This window comes from Paroedura picta, chromosome 5 (assembly GCF_049243985.1).
Source record: "Paroedura picta isolate Pp20150507F chromosome 5, Ppicta_v3.0, whole genome shotgun sequence".
NCBI lineage: Eukaryota > Metazoa > Chordata > Lepidosauria > Squamata > Gekkonidae > Paroedura > Paroedura picta.
Window position 1 is genome coordinate 130,613,168 of NC_135373.1, and position 20,166 is coordinate 130,633,333.

Consider the following 20,166-nt stretch of genomic DNA (forward strand, 5'->3'; position numbering starts at 1 on the left):
TCCTAGTAAGAAAAGGTGGACAAAATGAGTTCCTAGGAAGAGTTCAGAATCAGAATCACACAGAACTGGAAGAGACCACAGAGGGCTGCCCAGTCCAGCCCCCCCCCTTCTCGGGGGCTTAAAAAGCATGCACTCCTGACAGGTGTTCATCCAATCTCCTCCTAAAAGCTTCCAATGAAGGGGACTCTACCACCCTCCAAGGCAGCAGATTCCATCAAGAAACAGCCATCAACATCAGAAAATGCTTCCTAATATTCCTAATATTTAAGTGGAATCTCCTAATTTGAACCCATTGCTCCTAGTCCTGGCCCTCCCTCTACCTTTTACGTAGTTAAACACAGCTCTCCTGTCACCCTCACTCTCCGTTCCTCCAAGCTACCAATACCCAAATCTCTGGGCAAATCTTGTTTCAGTCCGTACCTAAGAACTTAAAAAGAGCCCTGCTGGATCAGACAAATGGGGCATCCAATCCAACATCCTGTATCCTACTGCGGCCAAGCAATCCTGTACCAGTGGCATGCATGCAAACTGTAATAACAAGATTTGTCATCAGAGACTTTATTCCTTGACTCAGCCAATGCAGCCAGCATGTAACTTGATAATGATGTTGTTATCTTTCCTCGTCAACAAAGACCCAGCTTGGTGTAGTGGTTAGGAGTGCAGACTTCTAATCTGGTGAGCCAGATTTGATTCCACACTCCCCCACATGCAGCCAGCTGGGTGACCTTGGGCTCGCCACAGCACTGAGAAAGCTGTTCTGACCAAGCAGTAAAAGTGGCTCTCTCAGCCTCACTGTCTATTGTGGGGAGAGGAAAGGGAAGGGGATTGAGAGTCCTTCAGGTAGAGAAAAGTGGCATATAAGAACCAACTCTTCTTCTTCTTCAAAGACTGGTCTCATCGCAGTGAAATATAGCATATGCAGCATTTAATTGTCCACGGGCTTTTGGCTAATTTTTGATCATTAAAGCTTAATAAAGATCTTCTTCAAACAATTTCTATGGCTGGAATAATGAGTTTCAAACAGTCAGCAAATAAGAGCTTAATTGGTCTCTCCCATTCAAAGGAACGGATCACTGTCAAACACAGATCTGTAGCACTCAGATGAATGGGCCGTTTCACACTGTGGCCAACCAGTCCCTCCGAACGGCCAACAACAGGACATAGAGGCTGAGGTCTTCCCTTGATCTTGCCTCCTAGCTCTGGGATGACTGCCTTTGTACATGGAGGTTCTTCTTTAGTCACCATGGCTAGTAGACCCATCCCCATGAATCTATCTTTGGGCTGATGCTTTGGACTGATCCTGCGTTGAGCAGGGAGTTGGACTAGATGGCCTATATGGCCCCTTCCAACTCTATGATTCTATGATTCTATCTAATCCCCTTTTAAAGCGGTTTACAGAGGTGAAGCTGACCTCAAATCACGGCTTTATCCTTGACAAGGGTGAGATGAAAATGATTTTCTTATCCCCGAACTTTGGGGAAAGGCCATTGTTATTTGGTGAGATACCTTTTGGGGCAGGGGGGCGAGGCCTTGTTTCTCACAGCTGTTCATTGGGGTTTGCTGATCAATGTTATTTCGATCACAGAAGTTGTCGTTTAGTGTTCTTTCCTGTCTTGTTAAGAAAGTCTGAGAGTGCTGTGTTGAGAACACCATGGAGAAGTGCGGTAGCTTTGCTGTCAAACACACACGGGCTCAAACAGAACACCATCCCTTTCCTGACTGCTTCCTTCCTCATGCCAAACCAAGAGTTATAGAGACATGCCTGCTAGGCAGCTAGAGTTCTCAGTTCGGGGTTGGGAAACCCCTGGAGATTAGGGGTGGAGCCTGGGGAGGGTGGGATTTGGGGAGGGGAGTGAACTCAGCTGGGTATGAAGCCACAGTCCAGCCTTCAAAGCAGCCATTTTCTCCAGGGGAAATTATTTCTGTCCTCTGGAGGCCAGCTGTAATTCCAGGAGCTCTCCATCTGGAATGCAACTGACAGTGTACCCTTTTCAAATCTGTATCTAGTTCTAATGGCTATTCAGTGATCTTATTCTGCTTTTGGATAAACCGAGCTATTGGCGCTGTATAGAAGAAGAAGAAGAAGAAGAAGAAGAAGAAGAAGAAGAAGAAGAAGAAGAAGAAGAAGAAGAGTTCTTATATGCCGCTTTTCCCTACCCGAAGGAGGCTCAAAGCGGCTTACAGTCGCCTTCCCATTCCTCTCCCCACAACAGACACCCTGTGGGGTGGGTGAGGCTGAGAGAGCGCTGATATCACTGCCCGGTCAGAACACTTTTATCAGAGCTGTGGCAAGCCCAAGGTCACCCAGCTGGTTGCATGTGGGGGAGCGCAGAATCGAACCCGGCATGCCAGATTAGAAGTCCGCACTCCTAACCACTACACCAAACTGGCTCTCTAAAGATAGGAAAGATGCTGCCATTAAAAATGCATTATAATGTTTGGATGCCTGATGTTTGCAGCCCTGGGGACCGTATTTGGGAGGAGAGGACAGGGGGAAATACCTGTTTTAAATAAAGGAAATAAAATTTAGGGGACACAATGTCATTCACCCTGACCTAATATGTGGGGCTAACTCCCTCATCGCTGCCTGTGAAATTTCCAGGCTGATTTCAGGGGGAATGGTCTAAGACGCAACAAAAACAGCCCCGCCTCCAGATGCGCCATCATAAAACCCATAAGATATCTCACCATATTTAAAGGAGTAAACAGGAAATGAATCAGCTCCGGAGCACTGGGATTCTGGATGTGAGATTTCAATTTAGCCTGCAGGAAGAAAAAAAAAAGGGAGAACATAAGGGGGAAAGTGGTCCTTCTCAGGGAAGTCCATACGAGGGGTCAAAGTTCTGGGAGGTCACTCATGGGTTGCATTTAGAAGGCATTCAGTTACCTCCTCAGTTTCTGGATCTCTCTGATCTCGTGAGATCTGTAATTCCCAGATTGGACAATAATGGTAAGCACTAACTTCTAAATCCTAGTTTGAAAACCTACCGTGTACCCCTCCCTCAGGCCTTAGTTTTGCCCACCCTCCTCCTCCTCTCTTTTGACCTTGCTCCCTTCAGCCTCAGGGGCAAGACCTGACTCACCCTCCCAAGCTGCTTGCTCCCCACCTGGCCGGTCTACGCCCAAGCCCTCTACTAGCTCCATCCCCCTGGAACCCACACGAGATCTCAGGATGTCATGCCGCCCCCCCAGCACAAAGCAGATAAAGGGGGGAGAATAAACTTAACTTGAATTGAGAACCAGAAGGTTAAAGAAACCCACACTTAAGGGCCTACTAATTCTGTATCTGTATCTCAATAGGTATTGATCTCAAAATATATTGTGTATCTCAATGTATAACTAGCGTGTTATCAAATATTTATTTATTTAAAATAAATTAAAAACTTTTGGAGGCCCAAATGATCGGTTCGGATCAGAACAAAACCACAGAATTATTTCAAACATAGACATAATTCGACCCTGATCACACGTGTTTCGGCCAAACAGCCTTCTATAACGATCAACAAAGATGTGAATCATAGCAGAACATATTGTGACATACGCTGCACATACTGAGGTGCAGTAGTGCAAAATATTGTATACCTTTCTAGTGCACTCTATAAATTTAGGGATTATTTCAAGAGAGGTGAGAAGTGAAGTTCTTTAGAACTTCTTCAGCGGTCAAGCACAGTAAATACGCAGCGGCTCCAGACATTGCAATATTAATACAATCGTTTCTAAAACCTGGACCAAGTTGAAATTGTTCTGATCAATATCTGTGACACAAGGAAGAGAGATCATTTCAAAGGCCTCGTATGCATATTTCACTGCCTGAGACTCTGTAGAGCCACTGCCAACCTGTGTGGACAATACCGACTTTGACGGACCAATGGTCTGATCCAGTATAAGGCAGGTTCATGCGTTCCGTATTATAGCTGTACAGTTTAGGGAGAGGCTGTGGCTCAGCGATAGAGCATCTCGTTGGTGTGCAGAAGGTCCCAGGTTCAAATCCAGGCGCTCCACTTAAAAGGGCTAGGCAGGAGGGGAAAGACCTTTGACGGACCCTTTCCACACCCGGGGAAAACAGCGCCAAGGCAGTCTTAGCGCTATGCAGAATTACAAGCATTTCACACAAACATCTTGCGATTCAGAAGCAGCGCCGAATGCACTCCCTGTTTGCAGCATGTTTTGGGAATGCTGCTAAAACCAGTTCCACCCCCCCATCCCCTGGGAAGGAATTTGTGGTAACCTAAAGTGGACGCTCAAAAGAGTCACGTTGGCTTCCTCCACTGCTTCCTGCCTCAAAATAATGATGTTTGAGATCTGACCAATGCTGTGACTCTGCACTCCCTCTTCCCCTCCCCTCGATATATTTTTTAAAAATTCTGACCATGATTGCACTATGAACTACCCCACCATTGCATGGCAGGGGTTGGGTCTGTATTTTCTGGTTTTATTTTAAATTGAATTTTTCATTGTGATGAACCACCCTGAGTTGGCTGGCTGGGAGGGGCGGTATGTAATTCCAATGATGGATGGATGGATGGATAAAATAATCTGCAGTCTCCTGTGTCCCACCCCCTTGCTGCTGGGGCGAATCCCCTCTCCAAGGTAGCAGTAAACCAGGTGTGAGATTCAAGCCAAAGAACATGGCCTCTGAGAACTTGTTTCAGACCCACTTACCAGGAGGTTGAAGCCATGTTTAAATTTTTGCAGGCAGTCGACAAATTCATCCGGAGCTGGAGGCTTTGCGCGCAGAGTCAAGACACCCTCTGGGGAATAAAACAAAACAAAATTTAATGGGAAGAACGTCTTTGCTAATGCTCAAAACCATGGTGATATGAGTCACAAGGGCTAGGTCTACGCTGTGAAAACAACGAGACAGCAGAATAGAGTGGGCCATTTCAGAATCCCATGTTAGAATAAAAGGAGGTGTGTTTGAACTTGCAGGGATTTGAACACAGGGAAGCATTAAAATATATTAATCTCTCTCCAGAGTCACAACCAAACAGGGGCAGGATGCAGTGTGTTCTTTTCCATTCCGTTCTGTGCAACTAAAAGGAGACTTGAAGGTTATTCCTCCACAAGCCATTTAAAATCAAAATAAGGTGTAACGGGCCTTTTGGGGAAATGTTGGGCAGGTCTCAGAGCCCAGGTTCGACCCATGGCATTGCCAGGAAAAGAAGCTCAAGTGGCTTTGAGAGAGCCAGTTTGGTGTAGTGGTAAGGAGTGCGGACTTCTAATCTGGCCCACCAGGTTCGATTCTGCGCTCCCCCACATGCAGCCAGCTGGGTGACCTTAGGCTCGCCACGGCACTGATAAAACTGTTCTGACCGAGCAGTGATATCAGGGCTCTCTCAGTCTCACCCACCCCACAGGGTGTCTATTGTCGGGAGAGGAATGGGAAGGCAAGTGGAAGCTGCTTTGAGCCTCCTTCAGGTAGGGAAAAGCAGCATGTAAGAACCAATTCACCTTCTCTCCCTTCTCCCCCTCCTCTCCCTCCTCCTCCTTCTTCGTGTATTACCTCTCATTTTAACCATCCACTTGACTCGCCACTCCAGTCTCCCAAATTCTCTTATTGTAAGCACAGACAGCTTGAAGGCGGGATTGGATAAACAAATGGCACAGAGGTCCATCAGTGGCTATTAGCCAGAAGGTATAGACCAGGGATTCACAAACAGGGCTCCCTGTAGCCCTGGGGCCTGTGAGCGCTCCCCAGCCCTCCCCCTATATCCTGCCTTAATGGACTCAACCACAAGCTATTCCTGGCATTGCCGTGAGAGCAGGGAAGCGGCCGCTTCCATTGACCTGGGGGTGGCGTTCTTATGTGGTTACCGAGGCTGGGAAAGCGGGTGGCATCTGGAGAGGGAGCTGTAACTTACCACCAGGACCTTTCTTTTTATTCTTTTTGGTTTTCTTCCTCTTTGAAAGCTCAGCGAAGGCTTCAGCCGCTTTTTGAAGTTTGGTGACAAAGTATTCGATATCGTCCAATATGTGGTTGAGGATTTGCTGCGGCAAAGACCGACACACAGGGAGACATATGAATACATGCGAGTGCAGAAATGTCAGGGTCTCCACCCAAATTTCAGCGGAGTTTGTCAATCAAATAAAATTAGACTACGTCCAGGAGACGAGCAGAGCCGCCACACGGCGAAATGACACACGCTGATGAATCAGGCTGGCGTTCCCATGCAGTTGGAGACTGTATTTTATTCTAGTGGCTAGCCGTGCTGGTCTGAAGTAGCACAACAAGAATAGAGTCCAATGGCACCTTTAAGACCAACAAAGATTTATTCAAGGCATGAGCTTTCGAGTGCAGGCACTCTTCCTCAGACTAAATGAACAACCATCATAATTGTGGAGATACATAACAAAAGCAAATTATTGCAAATTAGAAAACTGTGTCACAATATCCAAATTAAGCCATATAAGCCATATAATGCATTTGCTGGCAGGGGCTCATGGGAATTATAGTCCATGGACATCTGGAGGGCCACAGTTTGACTACCCCTGCTCTAAACTTTGTGGAGCCACAGAGGGACCACTTCCCCACGTGTTAATCCTGTCCCCTCTTGAAGCAGTCTGTGCTTGTAGCTGCCATCAATTCCTGAAGCAGTGGATTCCACGTGTTAATTACTCTTTTCTAACTTTCTGGGGTACAAGCAGCTGTTTGACCCACTTGAATTTAGATATTCTTAGTGCTTAGTGCGAGAGGCAAAGAAAGGCTGAAGGTAGATCAAGATTTTATGGTGTGGCTGAAGGAAGATATGAAGCACACACCTGTACTTTGGTCATGATCTGATATTTTTACCACGACTGGGCTTGAATAGGCCCTGACTTGGATAGTTCAGGCTAGGCTGATCTTGTCAGATCCCAGTGTCAGAATCCACAGATTACTGCCATGATTTAAAACGCTTAGCCTTTGTGCAGCCATTTCTGTCTGTCTGCTTTTTAGCCCTGACCTGTCTGCTAACCATTCATTAGTGTAACAAGTGCTGTTATCATTATAAGTAGTAACACTGGGTGCTCCAAGGCCTATACTGGCCATGTTATCATTTGTAGGATGCTTTCCCAGATGGCACCTGGACTGGACTGTCTATTATGTCTGTATGTGGGTTCATGCTTTTTTGATATTGTTTTAATGGGATTGTTTTATGTAACCAGTCTCGAGCCTCCGGGGGAGGCGGGATAACAATAACAATAACAACAACAACAATAACAATGTGTGTGTGAACATCTTTTGAGCGGGAAAGTTGGAGGATAAAGAACTGCGTTTTGAGTTGGTCCTGATCTGCTGAAATAAACTCTTACTTTAATTAAGAAGCTGTTTGTTTTCCAGTCTGTCATCCTGACACTCAGAAGCTAAACTGACTTGGAATGGATTAGTATATGGATGGGAGACCTCAAGGGATTAACACGCTTATGATGCAGATCATAGGCAATCACTAGCCAACTCTGAATATCGCCTGCCTCAAAAACCCTACAGAGCTGTAACTGGATGGCAAAACAAAAAAAGGCTTGCATAGAAACCTCCATATAAAGGAAGAAGGAGGAGGAAGCGTTGGCTTTTATACCCCGTGTTTCACTATCTGAAGGAGTTTCAAAGCAGCTTCCAAACACCTTTCCCTTCTTCTTTCCACAACAGACACCCTGCGAGGTAAGTGGGGCTGAGAGAGCTCTAAGAGAATTGCTCTGTGAGGACAACTGTAACAGGACTGGGACTGGCCCAAGGTCACCCAGCTGGCTGCATGTGGAGGAGGCGCTGGGAATCAAACCCAACCCTCGAGATTAGAAGCCACCCAACAACTTGGCAAGATCTTGAATATTGGAACACCATCTGCCAGTCAAAAATCTGACTGTGACAGTTCATCTTCATCATCGTCACCTTTGCCAAAACTTCTATTATACTCCAATCCCACCACTTTCTAAACTGGAGAGAGAGACAGAGAGAGACATAGAGAGACAGATGCAGAAAACTTATGGCTGTTCAGTAATGATGCAACCTGTTCTTCTACTCCCTTCCAGTTAGAGCTGCTTCACGCCTGTACTGGCCAAAGCTAAGCTGATGGGATGCCAGCATTCTCACAAAAACACACACAGTTATGAAAGGCAGATGTGTATCCCTGAGCACACAGTGGATATGTGCCCAGAAGACTTAGGTAAACAGGGCTCCTGGCATGTGCTCACAGGGCATTCAGAGACATGCATCTGCCCTACACATAATGTGCTGATGGAGAGAAACAGTATTTATTGCAATAACCTAAAAAGCCTGGGGTCAAGTTAAGGGGACCCACCAATGAATGACCAACATAATGGTGGAGATGGGGGGGGGGGTAAGCAGACAGTAAATCTTAGTATTATTATGGCTTTAGGATGGTTTATTGATGATTGATAATGATGATTTTATTGAACTTTATTTTATGCTGTCAACCGCCCCAAACCCATCCATGAGAAGGGGCGGTATACAAACTTAATAACTGATTAATGAATTAAGTAATCTGCCAGAGACCTAGATTAGAGGTCTGGTGCAGGGGCCCCCATCTTTGGAAATGAGGTGGGTGGCAACCAACTGCAGAGCCTTTTTTGTGGTGGTGCCCCAACTGCGGGTAGTCCCCATTTTGCACGATGCTGCTTCTGTCAGGTTTTAGACGCCAGTTGAAAATCGATTTTGCTAGTGAATTTCATTTTGGCTGAACTTCATGCCCTCATATGCTGAGATTTCCTTTTTCCCTGCTTGCCCTCTGTATTCCCAGCTCGTTCTTCCTGCACTTTGCTGTCTTTCTTTTCTTTCCACTGGGTTCTTCGATGTTGTTTCACATAACATGGGAGTAGCAAAGAACCAATATTTTCATAGAATCATAGAATCATAGAGTTGGGCCATACAGGCCATGTAGTCCAACCCCCTGCTCAACGCAAGATCAGCCCAAAGCAAAGAGCAGCAAACAAAATTTTAAACAAAGAGCAGCAAACAAATTGCTTTTGCAGTCTAAAATGTGGGGTCTTGAGGGTGTTCAATCAGGGCCAGTTTATTCTGGTGCTATGGGCCCTGTGCTTCCAGGGCCCCCGCATGGGGCCTCCTCCCCATGGACCAGATCTGTGGCCTCTCTCCTCCCCCCTTTCCCTCCTTAAGAACACTTGGAGCGACAACCCTTGTTCCTTTGCTAGGGCTACACAAATCCTTAGATTGGCTCTGGTGCTACAAGCCCTGCAAATCCTTAAACCACTCCTCCATTTAGTGCCTGTGAACTTGCTCCCATGTTGCAGGACTGCTGGATAGGCAACTTCTTGTTGTTAACTTAGGAAAAAACCCAATAATTCCAAAACCAAAGCAGGTTTATTTAAATACAGCTCTGCGTCTACTCACAACGTCTCTGTCAATTCTGGCGGTCACCATTTCAGCTGTTTCTTCGTGTTCCGGGAACTGTCTTGGTTTTTCGTCTGAGAGTAAATAAAACAGGCAACATCAATCTCTGCGGCAACGCAGGCAGCTCGCAGCATTCGACCACCGTCTTGTACAATAACACAGAAAGAAGAAATAATCTGTCTAGGGTTCCGTGCTGAACACGGTGTGGGAAGAGACGTGAGATTTTATCATATGGAATCATCACCACGTTCCATCTCCCATCTTCAAAGAAGTACCAAACTATTTATTCTCTCTTCCATAATACTAGAACGAGAGGGTATCCAGGGAAGATGACCGGCAGTAGATTCAGGATGCACAAAATGAAACAACATTTTACAAAAAGGGGTTTAAAATGTGGAATCCGCTGCAGCAGATGGAGTTGATGGCCACGGGTATAAATAGCTTTAAAAGAAGAAAGAGTTGGTTTTTATATCCTGCTTTTCACTTTTTACCGGAAGGAGACTCAAGGCCGCTTAAAATCACCTTCCCTTTCTCTCCCCACAGCAGACACCCTGTGAGGGAGGTGAGGCTGACAGAGTCGTGATATTACTGAAGAAGAAGAATAGGTACTTATATGCCGCTTTTCTCTAACCGAAGGAGTCTCAAAATGACTTAAATTCGCCTTCCCTTCCTCTCCCCACAGTAGACACCCTGTGAGGGAGGTGAGGCTGAGAGAGCCCTGATATTACTGAAAAAGAAGAGTTGGTTCTTATATGCTGCTTTTTCTCCACCCAAAGGAGTCTCAAAGTGGCTTACAATCGCCTTCCCTTCCTCTCCCCACAACACACACCCTGTGAGGTAGGTGGGGCTGAGAGAACTCTGAGAGAACTGTGTCTGGCCCAAGGTCACCCAGCTGGCTGCATGTGGAGGAAGAGTGAGGAATCAAACCGGATTCTCCAGATTAGAGGCCTCCACCCTTAACCACTACACCACACTAGATAGCTTCGTGGAGGATTAGTGTATCAACAGCTACTAGCTAGGGTCACTAGAGAGAACCTCCATGTTCAGAAACAGTCAGTCTCTTCAATCCCAGAGCCAGGGGGAAGCCTCAGCCTCTATACCAGGGGTAGTCAAACTGCGGCCCTCCAGATGTCAATGAACTACAATTCCTAGAAGCCCCTGCCAGCATTCGCTGTCAGGGGCTTCTGGGAATTGTAGTCCATAGACATCTGGAGGGCCGCAGTTTGACTACCCCTGCTCTATACCCTTTTGTTGTTGGTGGTCCAGAGGAACCTTTTGGCTGCTGAGCAAGACAGGATGCTGAATTACATGGACCATTTGATCTAACAGGGCTCTACTACAGAGATGCCCCAAAACTCTTAGATTTGGTAACAAAGTCTCCATAATAGCTATCCTTGAAAGGAAGGTTGATAGGCCACCTCCCATCTTTTGAGGCCATATGTAACAGATTGGCAGCTTGAAAGAAACGGAAAGAGCCACCTTTGCGCCCAATATTATGTTGCCTGCTCACCTGAAAGTCATTATAAACATCGCCAGTGCCCAGTTATGCGTCTGCAGAGTCCATTCACGAGAATCTAGAGATCTATATTGGCTACATTGCAAATGTGTGAAGCAACGGCTACTGAAACTTCAAAAGCCAGAGGGGCAGAAATGAATGAGTTAATTCTCTAGTTGTTGGAGGAGCTGGTCTTTGTGCCCCCCCCCCCCCCTGGCTCCTCTCCTGCCAGCTGAACCAGAATATGGCAAATAATTTACGGACCCCCCCCCCCCAAAAAAAAATGCACATGTGCTCAATTTAGATTATTTACAATGGAAATCAGATTTAGATAGCTTAGGTCAAGGATGGCTGAACTGTGGCTCTCCAGAGGTCCATGGATTACAATAACCATTAGCCCCTGCCAGCACTAGCAGGGCTCATGGTTATTGTAGTCCACGGACCTCTGGAGAGCCACAGTTTGGCCACCAGAAAGATTTATTTTTTAAAATGCAGACTCCCCAGTGCTGTCACTCTCCCACTTGGAGGTTTATCACAGGTTAGACAGTCCGCAAGACGCATCTGGTCTGTGGCTATGGGTTTGACGGCCCTACCTAACAGTAGCACAAAAGCTTATCTATCACAAAGTTGCAACAACACTCACAATCTCCTTGTTCGGCTGCCCAAGCGGACCAGGCTGCCACCCGGCTTCGGACGTCCACCTGCGTCACGGTCCCTGGGGGGACAGGAGCCGGTGCTTTGGGGGGCGGGGGGATGGTGTGGTCGGCTTTGGAGATCATCCTAGAGAGCAGACAAGACAAGCAAAGGCTGGACCAATGGGGGGGGGAATCACATTTTTCTTCCCTCTGATGACTTATTAGCAAAGAAGGAAGGGGAGAAGGGAAACACCTTCTATGCTGAAAGTTCAGGCCCCTGTCAACAATCCCTCTCGATACACATGGCCAAGTGCCCCATCAGTAAGTTATAAAGACGTTAGCAGAAGAGGAGCTGCCCTAGCGAACAGCCTGCGATGTATTTTCAAACCCCAAAGCAGCGTTAGAAATACAGTGACACGTGGCCATAGTAGTAGTAGTTCAGCAGTGGAATAGGCTGCCTAAGGAGGTGGTGAGCTCCCCCTCACTGGCAGTCTTCAAGCAAAGGTTGGAGACACACTTTTCTTGGATGCTTTAGGATGCTTTGGGCTGATCCTGCGTAGAGCAGGGGGTTGGACTAGATGGCCTGTAGGGCCCCTTCCAACTCTATGATTCTGTGATTCTTCTATGATTCTAATACAAACCAAAATGTACGATTATGATGGAATGCAATGAAAGAATGCAAGTTTTCCTATGCAATTTGTAGAGAAGCACTGATTTTCTTTTTGTACTTCACTTTTCACTACCCAAAGAAGTCTCAAAGTGGCTTACCATCGCCTTCCTCTCCCCACAACTGACGCCCTGTGAAGCAGGTGGGGCTGAGAGAGCTCTGAGAGAACTGCTCTGTGAGAAGAGCTCTGACAAGACTGTGACTGGCCCAAGGTCACCCAGCTGGCGGCATGTGGAGGGGTGGGGAATCAAACCTGGTTCTCCAGGTTAGAGGCTGTTGCTTTAACAATAGAACAGTCTCCCTCCCCGACCCCTAATGACTAGCAAAAGTACAATTTCACTAAGATTCGGAACAAACAGAAGCCTGGGAAAACGTGCAGAAATATATATTTTTATAAGTAGTTAGAAGCTGTTACAGAAGGAGACTGAGGGCCGAAAGAGAAAGGTTATGGGTGTCAGCGGAAGAAGGCCCTCTGGCTCAACTCGAGGCTCACGTTTTACCTGAGAGTTTCAAGTCTCCTCTTTGGTTTCACCCCTTTGCTGTCGCTGATAGCACAGTCAATGTCTTCATGGATAAGGTTTGCCTGAGCAGAAGCAATGAAAGAGACAAAGACAATCAGAAACATTTACAGTACTCTTGATTAGCTAAAGATAATTCAGCTAACTGGTGAATCACCAACTAAATTTGCATACAGCTGCCTACAAGTAGAACCAACAATTGGCAAGGAGAGGTAATCATGCTACTTCAATCAATATGGGAAATTAAAAGCACAGGATTTCATTTATATCCTGCTTTCCTGCCCAATGAGGACTCAGAGAGGCTTTCGGTACAAAAAATATGCAACAGAGAAAAACAGGAGAAGGGGAGAGAGCCAGCTTGGAGTAGTGGTTAGGAGTGTGGACTTCTAATCTGGCATACCAGGTTCGGAAAGCCAGTTCAGTGTAATGGTTAGGAGTGCGGACTTTTAATCTGGCACGCCAGGTTTGATTCTGCGCTCCCCCACATGCAGCCAGCTGGGTGACCTTGGGTTTGCCATGGCACTGATAAACTATTCAGACCGGGCAGTGATATCAGCGCTCTCTCAGCCTCACCCACCCCACAGGGTGTCTGTTGTGGGGAGAGGAAAGGGAAGGCGACTGTAAGCCGCTTTGAGACTTCTGCAGGTAGAGAAAAGCAGCATATAAGAACCAACTCTTCTTCTTCTTCAGTGATATCTGGGCTCTCTCAGCCTCATCTCCCTCACAGGGAGTCTGTTGTGGGGAGAGAAAAGGGAAGGTGACTGTAACCCGCTTTAAAACTCCTTCGCGTAAAGAAAAGAGGCATATAATTTATTTTATTTATTTATATATTTTTATACCGCCCTCCCCGAAGGCTCAGAACCAACTCTTTTTCTTCTAAGTAAACAGCAGCTCGCTCTCTTTCTGCTGTCTTCTACTCAGTTCTAGGCTCAGTAGATTGGCTTACAGTACTGACACTTACAGTACTGACAGTACTGACACTTTTTATACCCCGCTTTTCTCTACAGGGTTTTTTCCCTGTATATTTCTAAGTAAATAAATAAAAATGATAAAAACTGCGGTTTTCCAGATGTCCATGGACTCCAGTTACCAGCATGGCAGGGACTCATGGGAACCCTAGTCCGTGGACATCTGGAGAGCCACAGTTTGGCCCCCCCTGATGTCACACAGTCTCAGCCTAACAGCAGGGGCTCATGGTAATTGCAGTCCATGGGCATCTGGAAAGCCAGTTTGACCATGGACATCTGGAGAGCCACAGTTTGGCCACCCCTGGCCTAAAGGCATCGGCCTGGCCACTGCTGGAAACAGAACAGAAGGGAACCAGACGAGCCCTGGCTCTGATCCAAGCAGTCTGGTTTTCATTGTTACGCTGAAACTAAAGGTCCACATGCCGACTTATTTATATTAATAATGGAACTGCTTGCAAGAAGGATGAGGAAGCTGACACGCTGATTATGATCTCCTCATCTATTGTCGCTCCGGCATATTCTTGGCCTCCTTTCCCCTGTTCTAAGAAAAGAGATTTTGGCAGCCCGACCGATCGGTCGGACTTTCCCTATTACCAGCCCTGGAAGGGATCCAGCTTCTTCTTCCCTGCAACAGACTGGACTGTGTGGTGTGCATAAAGAGGATGCAATAGCAAGGCAGGAACAACTGCGAGAGGAAGCGAACGCTCCATGAATTCATTTGCCAAGGCTTGAAGCCACCGAGTGAACGGCCAAAACTCACAATGCTGATAGAATCCTGGACGATTTCGTGAACGTTCAAAAATTTAGAGTTGCATCGGCAAAAGCCTATATAAATTAGTTGACATTAACTGCGGAATGGCGACATGGCCAATGTTCAGACGTGCAAAACTCAAAGGATAACCATGGGGGGTTACTTGCAACATGAAGGGGCTATGAGTCATTTAGAAATATTTTATCCTGCCTCTCCAGGGAACTAGGCCAAGGTGGCTTACAAAATAAAGCATTAAAGCACAGTTTCGCAGGGCCTGCAAAAGAGAGCTCTTCCGCCGGGCATTTGGCTGGGGCCAACCGACTCGATAACCAGTACCGGCCTCAAACACTACCCACCCCCCGGCCCCATATGCCCACCAAGTAGATCATGGGGCAAACTTGCATTGACTAATTTGCAGGCTTGCAGTCGGTATGTCAACAGTTCAGTTTGAAGTATTTCGTCGCCCGTTAGCTAATTATCTGAAGAAATTGAAATTCAGCTGTGTTAATGAGAAACACTGGATGAAAATCAGGGGTAGTCAAACTGCGGCCCTCCAGATGTCCGTGGACTACAATTCCCATGAGCCCCTGCCAGCGAACGCTGGCAGGGCCTCATGGGAATTGTAGTCCATGGACATCTGGAGGGCCGCAGTTTGACTACCCCTGATTAAAATGATACTAAATGTGAGGGACACAGCAACTATTATAAAAGTAGCAAAGTTTTTACTGGCAATTTTAAATGAAAATCTTTTACGATAGATCTTACATCTGAAACTGTTTGAAATTTTCGTTTTATGCTTTGCAATTTTATGCCAATAAAGGTACTCTGAATCTGAATCTGAATCAGTTCAGTTATCAGTTACTTAATGGTGTTATTATTATTGCTGTTATCAATGTTGTTATTATCAAACCCATACTGCATGAATCTTATGAACCTATATTGTATGCATCTTATGACTTTCACATTCCCTGTAAACTGCCCTGAGCCTCAAGGGGAGGGTGGTACATAAATATAATTAAATACATCCATACATTAAAAGTTAGTAATTAAAAGCCGTAATTTAAAAGCTCAGCCACAGAATCAAAATGTAGACCATCAAGGAGCTCAAAATAACACTTTTCAGACTGAAATCCTATTATAAATCTAGTGTTTAAAAAGAGCGACTCCTTAAATTACACGCCTGGGTGAACTGAGGCATTTTGTCCAGGTGTCTAAAAGAAATCAATGTAGTTGCCAGGCGAGTCCAAAGGGGGAGGGTGTTCCATAAGCAAGGTGCCACTGCTGAAAAAGCCCTGCTACAACCTTAACTACTTTGATTTTAATCCGGGGGGAGGGGGGGCGCTAGAGACCTACTTTCCACCCCCCATTCCTACCACAGGCCACCACAAGTGAGAATGAGACAGAAAAACTTTCCTCCCTCGCCCCTTCACTGCTGAAGCACGCCAGAAGGGATTGGGATGGGTTCAGCTATTATGAACCATTTTAGAAGTTTCAAAAAAGCCAAAAACACCCATATCATTCATAACTTCCTCCAGTATCATTCATAATTTACCAGGCCCATTGAGCTGAGCAAAACACAAAACGGATACATTTGACGAACCGAGCTCCGACACACGAAAATTCATACAGGAAAAATCGTTCTGAGTCTTTAAACTGTTACTAGAGATCTGCTATGAGCCTCTTGTGGCGCAGAGTGGTAAGGCAGCCGTCTGAAAGCTCTGCTCATGAGGCTGGGAGTTCGATCCCGGCAGCCAGCTCAAGGTTGACTCAGTCTTCCATCCTTCCGAGGTCGGTAAAATGAGTACCCAGCTTGCTGGGGGGTAAACGGTCATGACTGGGGAAGGCACTGGCAAACCACCCCGTATTGAGTCTGCCAAGAAAACGCTGGAGGGCGTCACCCCAAGGGTCAGACATGACTCGGTGCTTGCACAGGGGATACCTTTACCTTTAGAGATCTGCTTCATTTTGCTTCTTTAATCCAGACACCCCTCTGGAATTACAAGGCTTGCCAGGCCCAACATGCCAAACAACGGGAGTAGGGTGGGATGCCAACCTCCAGGCGGGACCTGGGGATCCCCTGGAAATACAGCTCCTCTCCAGCCAACAGAGATCAGTTCCCTGGAGAAAATGACCACTGCCATTATGCCCCACTGAAATCCCTTATCTCCCCAAACCCCACGCTCTGAAGGCACCACCCCATAAATCTCCAGGTTTTTCCCAGCCTGGAGCTGGCGACTCTAATCAGGAGACTGGAGTGGAGGGATATGGGTAAAGCTATATTCCTAGAGAGAACTGACATCACTTCCGGGTTTTCCTCAGAACAGAGATTACATCACAGGCCCGACAGCCATTTTTAATGTATGCTTATCAGAACAGTGCCCGGAAACAGGAGCTGTCTCTGCCCCAGTTGGGAGACTGGACCCCCTAGGATTTATCTTTGAACTGAGTCTGGGAACGTTTACTAGTCCCCCCAAATGAGGAAATAAATATTTATATTCTCACCTGGGGGGGGGGGATCATCAGTAAATGCTGGCAAAGCACATTTAGGTTTCTGTCAACGTTCACGGGTGTACCTGAGGTCTTGCATCTTCCAGAAAACTTATCAAGGACTGCCGGCGTTAATCAAATTTTCATACACGTTAGGTTACGTTTTGCGCCCCCCATCACAAGGTAAACAAATCAAGAGCCAAGCAGAGCATCAATTCCAGCTCTTTGAAATAAGATTTCTCCCTTCATCAGGAGCATCTTATTCGGGGGAAAGCAGAATGTCACTTTTTATGACCCTCAAATCGATTCTGTGTGACAGCGCGGCCTAGCACAGTGGATCTCGAGGGCAGGGCCCCAAGCTAGCAATTTCATTTGCCAGACATCTGACAGCTCCCAGGAAATTGACTACATGTAGGTGTACTGCCAGCTTTGCAAGTGGGAAGGGTCGATTCCCCATTTAATCTTGCTGGGTGTATGACTTTTTCATAGCGAACACATGGAAATGCAAAGGGGGACAGATGTGCTCCAGACAAAATATGGCCAGCTGTGGATATCTGGCCCACATCGGCTCAATATTTATAGATGTATGCCTTCCCGTCAGGCTGGGTGTCATTCGTGGGCGTGAAAGAGTGTGTGAGCACACAAATGGTGCAGCTGTGCTACAGCAAAGTGTGAAGCAGTTCTAAGGGGAAGCTAAGAGAGGGAAGGCTGTTTGCTGAGACAGTTTTAAGCGCAAATTGAATGTTTCCAGGAGGAAGGCATCTGCTGAGCTTGCTGGATGTTTTGCTGCTTGATGCTGCCCTGAGCTTTCAATCAACTGGGTTGCTTTGCCGTCAGTAAGTCTGTTCCTCTCCATTAATCAAACCAATGCAGGGACCAAAAATTCAGGACCCCGGAGCTGGGATTGGCTTTACCAAAATGACCATTAATCAGTAGAGCGGCAAATGTTTTCTTCCTGGATTTGTATGTAATTAAGGCTTTTCTGTAGATTAGTAGAACGAATGAGATGGCCGATGCTTCACAGAGGTTAGGGCACTAGATAGGGATGCCAGTCTCCAGGTAAGACCTGGGGAATCCCCTGGAGTTATAGCTCCACTCCAGAGTAAAGAGATCCATCACCCTGGAGAATATGGCTGTTTTGGAGGAGGAATTCCATAGCATTATACTCTGTACCAGGAGTAGTCAACCTGTGGTCCTCCAGATGTCCATGGACTACAATTACCATGAGCCCCTGCCAGCAAATGCTGGCAGGGGCTCATGGGAATTGTAGTCCATGAATATCTGGAGGACCACGGGTTGACTACCCCTGCTCTATACTCAACTGAGGTCCCTCCCAGCCCCAAATCCTGTCCACTCCTGGCTCCACCCCCAAAATCTCCAGATATTTCCCAACCCAGGGCAGGCAACCCTAGCACTAGATGAGGACTAGGGAGATGATTTCAAACCAACTCTTCAGCAAAGAAATTCCCTTGGATGACCTAGGGCTAGTCACCCTTACTTCAAAGAGATTGCAAAAGGTAACTCAATAATGCAATGCGCAGCTTGCACTTATGGGTAAGTTGCTCATGCACTGGGAGTGCACATTTTCAGCTTCTGTGCTTGGTTTACAAGTTCCTTTTTGTACGACCGGCATTCTGCATCTCCTCTTTGAGTCCTCCCTAGCAACATTCAAAGCGGCCCGAGATAATTGCACTTCTTGGGCTGCAGGTCCACAGAGTGACCCAAAGGCCCACAGTTCAGTTCTACTGCCAGAGGCGGAGCGAGTTTTCCGGTGTGAAATGATTGGACAGGAGACAAGAGAGCACCCACACACCACACACATACACACGCACAAAGAACTCAACTAGCTTGCAGTAAACATCACAAAATGACAGATCAAGATGGGCTGCCTTGTTAGTCTGACGAGCGGCAGAAAAGAGCAAGATTCCAGCAGCCCCTTAAAGACTAACATGTTTTGTGGCAGGGGAGGAATTTCCGTAAGTCACTGCTCACTTCTTCAGACTCAGGAAAACTCCTCCCCCGCCACAAAGGTTGTTAGTCTTTAAGGTGCTGCTGGAATCTCGCTGCAGAATGACACATCATCATCAGAACTAAAGAACTACGACCCAAAACTGCCGCACAAAAACGATGCTGGAACATAAGAGAGGACATATGCGCTTGATGGTCTTTCTTGGAGAGAGAATTCCCAAACAAGCTGTCACAGAAGAGGAATTACTGCTTTCACGAGAACCAGAGATGTACCCCAAGGGCCCGTCCCAATCATCTCGGCCTTTATGTTTAAAGAAAGTATGAATTTTCCCAGTCATGTGTATAGAATAAAACTGGGTTTCTGCAAGACCTTGAAAAGGCCCAGTCTGAAGCGATTTTTCCACACCAAAATTAAGCTGAATGAATTAAGCTTTGGATCCATTCCCTGAGGGATGCCCATGCAAGGATCTACTTCGGCAGCAATGCATGATGGGATTGTCCATCCCTTCTTTGTAGCTACGCTGCAAGGACGGAAGAGGACGGAAGCAACGCTCTCTCGCTGGTTAACATCTTTTATTTACAGTTCTGGTTTCAAAACTGCTGGCCAAGCTTCCCGAGGCAGCCGAGGATAAACCCACACGTTAGGCTGCACGAAGCCCTGACCCGCCCAGCGATTCTTACCTTCTGACATCAAGCAAATGACAAACAGAGAGCGTGAAGCTCCAGGCCCTGGAGTTTCCGCCTTTGCCTTACCTTAATCTCGTCACACTGGAAGAGATGAAGATCGGCTTTATTCTGGGCTGGCTCTTTACAAACTAAGGCAAGGATGGAATCGTAGCTGCAGGAGTTCATCACGGCTTGGCAGTGCTGAATGGTGCCCAGGGGGAAATTCTCCAGTTCGTTCTATTGGGAGATTTGGGATGTGGAGGGCGGGGGAGAGAGGAAATCTATCAATTACTAGTTAACGTCACTGCGTCAAAGCCTCAATGCCCGAGGAGCTCAGTGGGGATTATGCTGAGTAAAAAAAACAACAACTGCTCATCCACGTGCCTTCTCCGCTGTGGCCCCCGCCCTGTGGAACGGCCAGCCCGGGGAGGGCAGGAAAGCTCCCCACGCTCACAGCTTTCTACAAACTATGCAAAACTGAATGATTCAAGAGGGCTTTCTTTTGCAGGCAACAGATCTGCATGGCACTAAATGATTCAGAAAGCTATTTAGAAAAAATTACTAATGGTCTATACCAGTCTTTCTCAACCAGGGGTTCGTGAAACTCTGGGGTTTCTTGATGGCCCCGGAAGGGTTTCCCAAGTGGGTGGGAGTTAATTTTAATATAT

General features: G+C 46.8%; 1 protein-coding gene across 6 annotated transcripts in view; it reads right to left on the minus strand.

The window, feature by feature from the left end:
- The window catches only part of EPS8 (EGFR pathway substrate 8, signaling adaptor), a 172,542-nt gene that overhangs the window by 29,192 nt on the left and 123,184 nt on the right, over positions 1-20,166 (minus strand). For all 6 annotated transcript variants that reach the window (XM_077340713.1, XM_077340714.1, XM_077340715.1 and 3 more), the window contains 7 exons: positions 19,586-19,735; positions 12,641-12,723; positions 11,482-11,618; positions 9,344-9,417; positions 5,862-5,988; positions 4,663-4,751; positions 2,689-2,763 (listed from right to left, as the gene is read on the minus strand). In XM_077340713.1, coding sequence (XP_077196828.1) covers positions 2,689-2,763; positions 4,663-4,751; positions 5,862-5,988; positions 9,344-9,417; positions 11,482-11,618; positions 12,641-12,723; positions 19,586-19,735 — 735 coding nt within the window. The remainder of the gene's footprint in view (positions 1-2,688; positions 2,764-4,662; positions 4,752-5,861; positions 5,989-9,343; positions 9,418-11,481; positions 11,619-12,640; positions 12,724-19,585; positions 19,736-20,166) is intronic.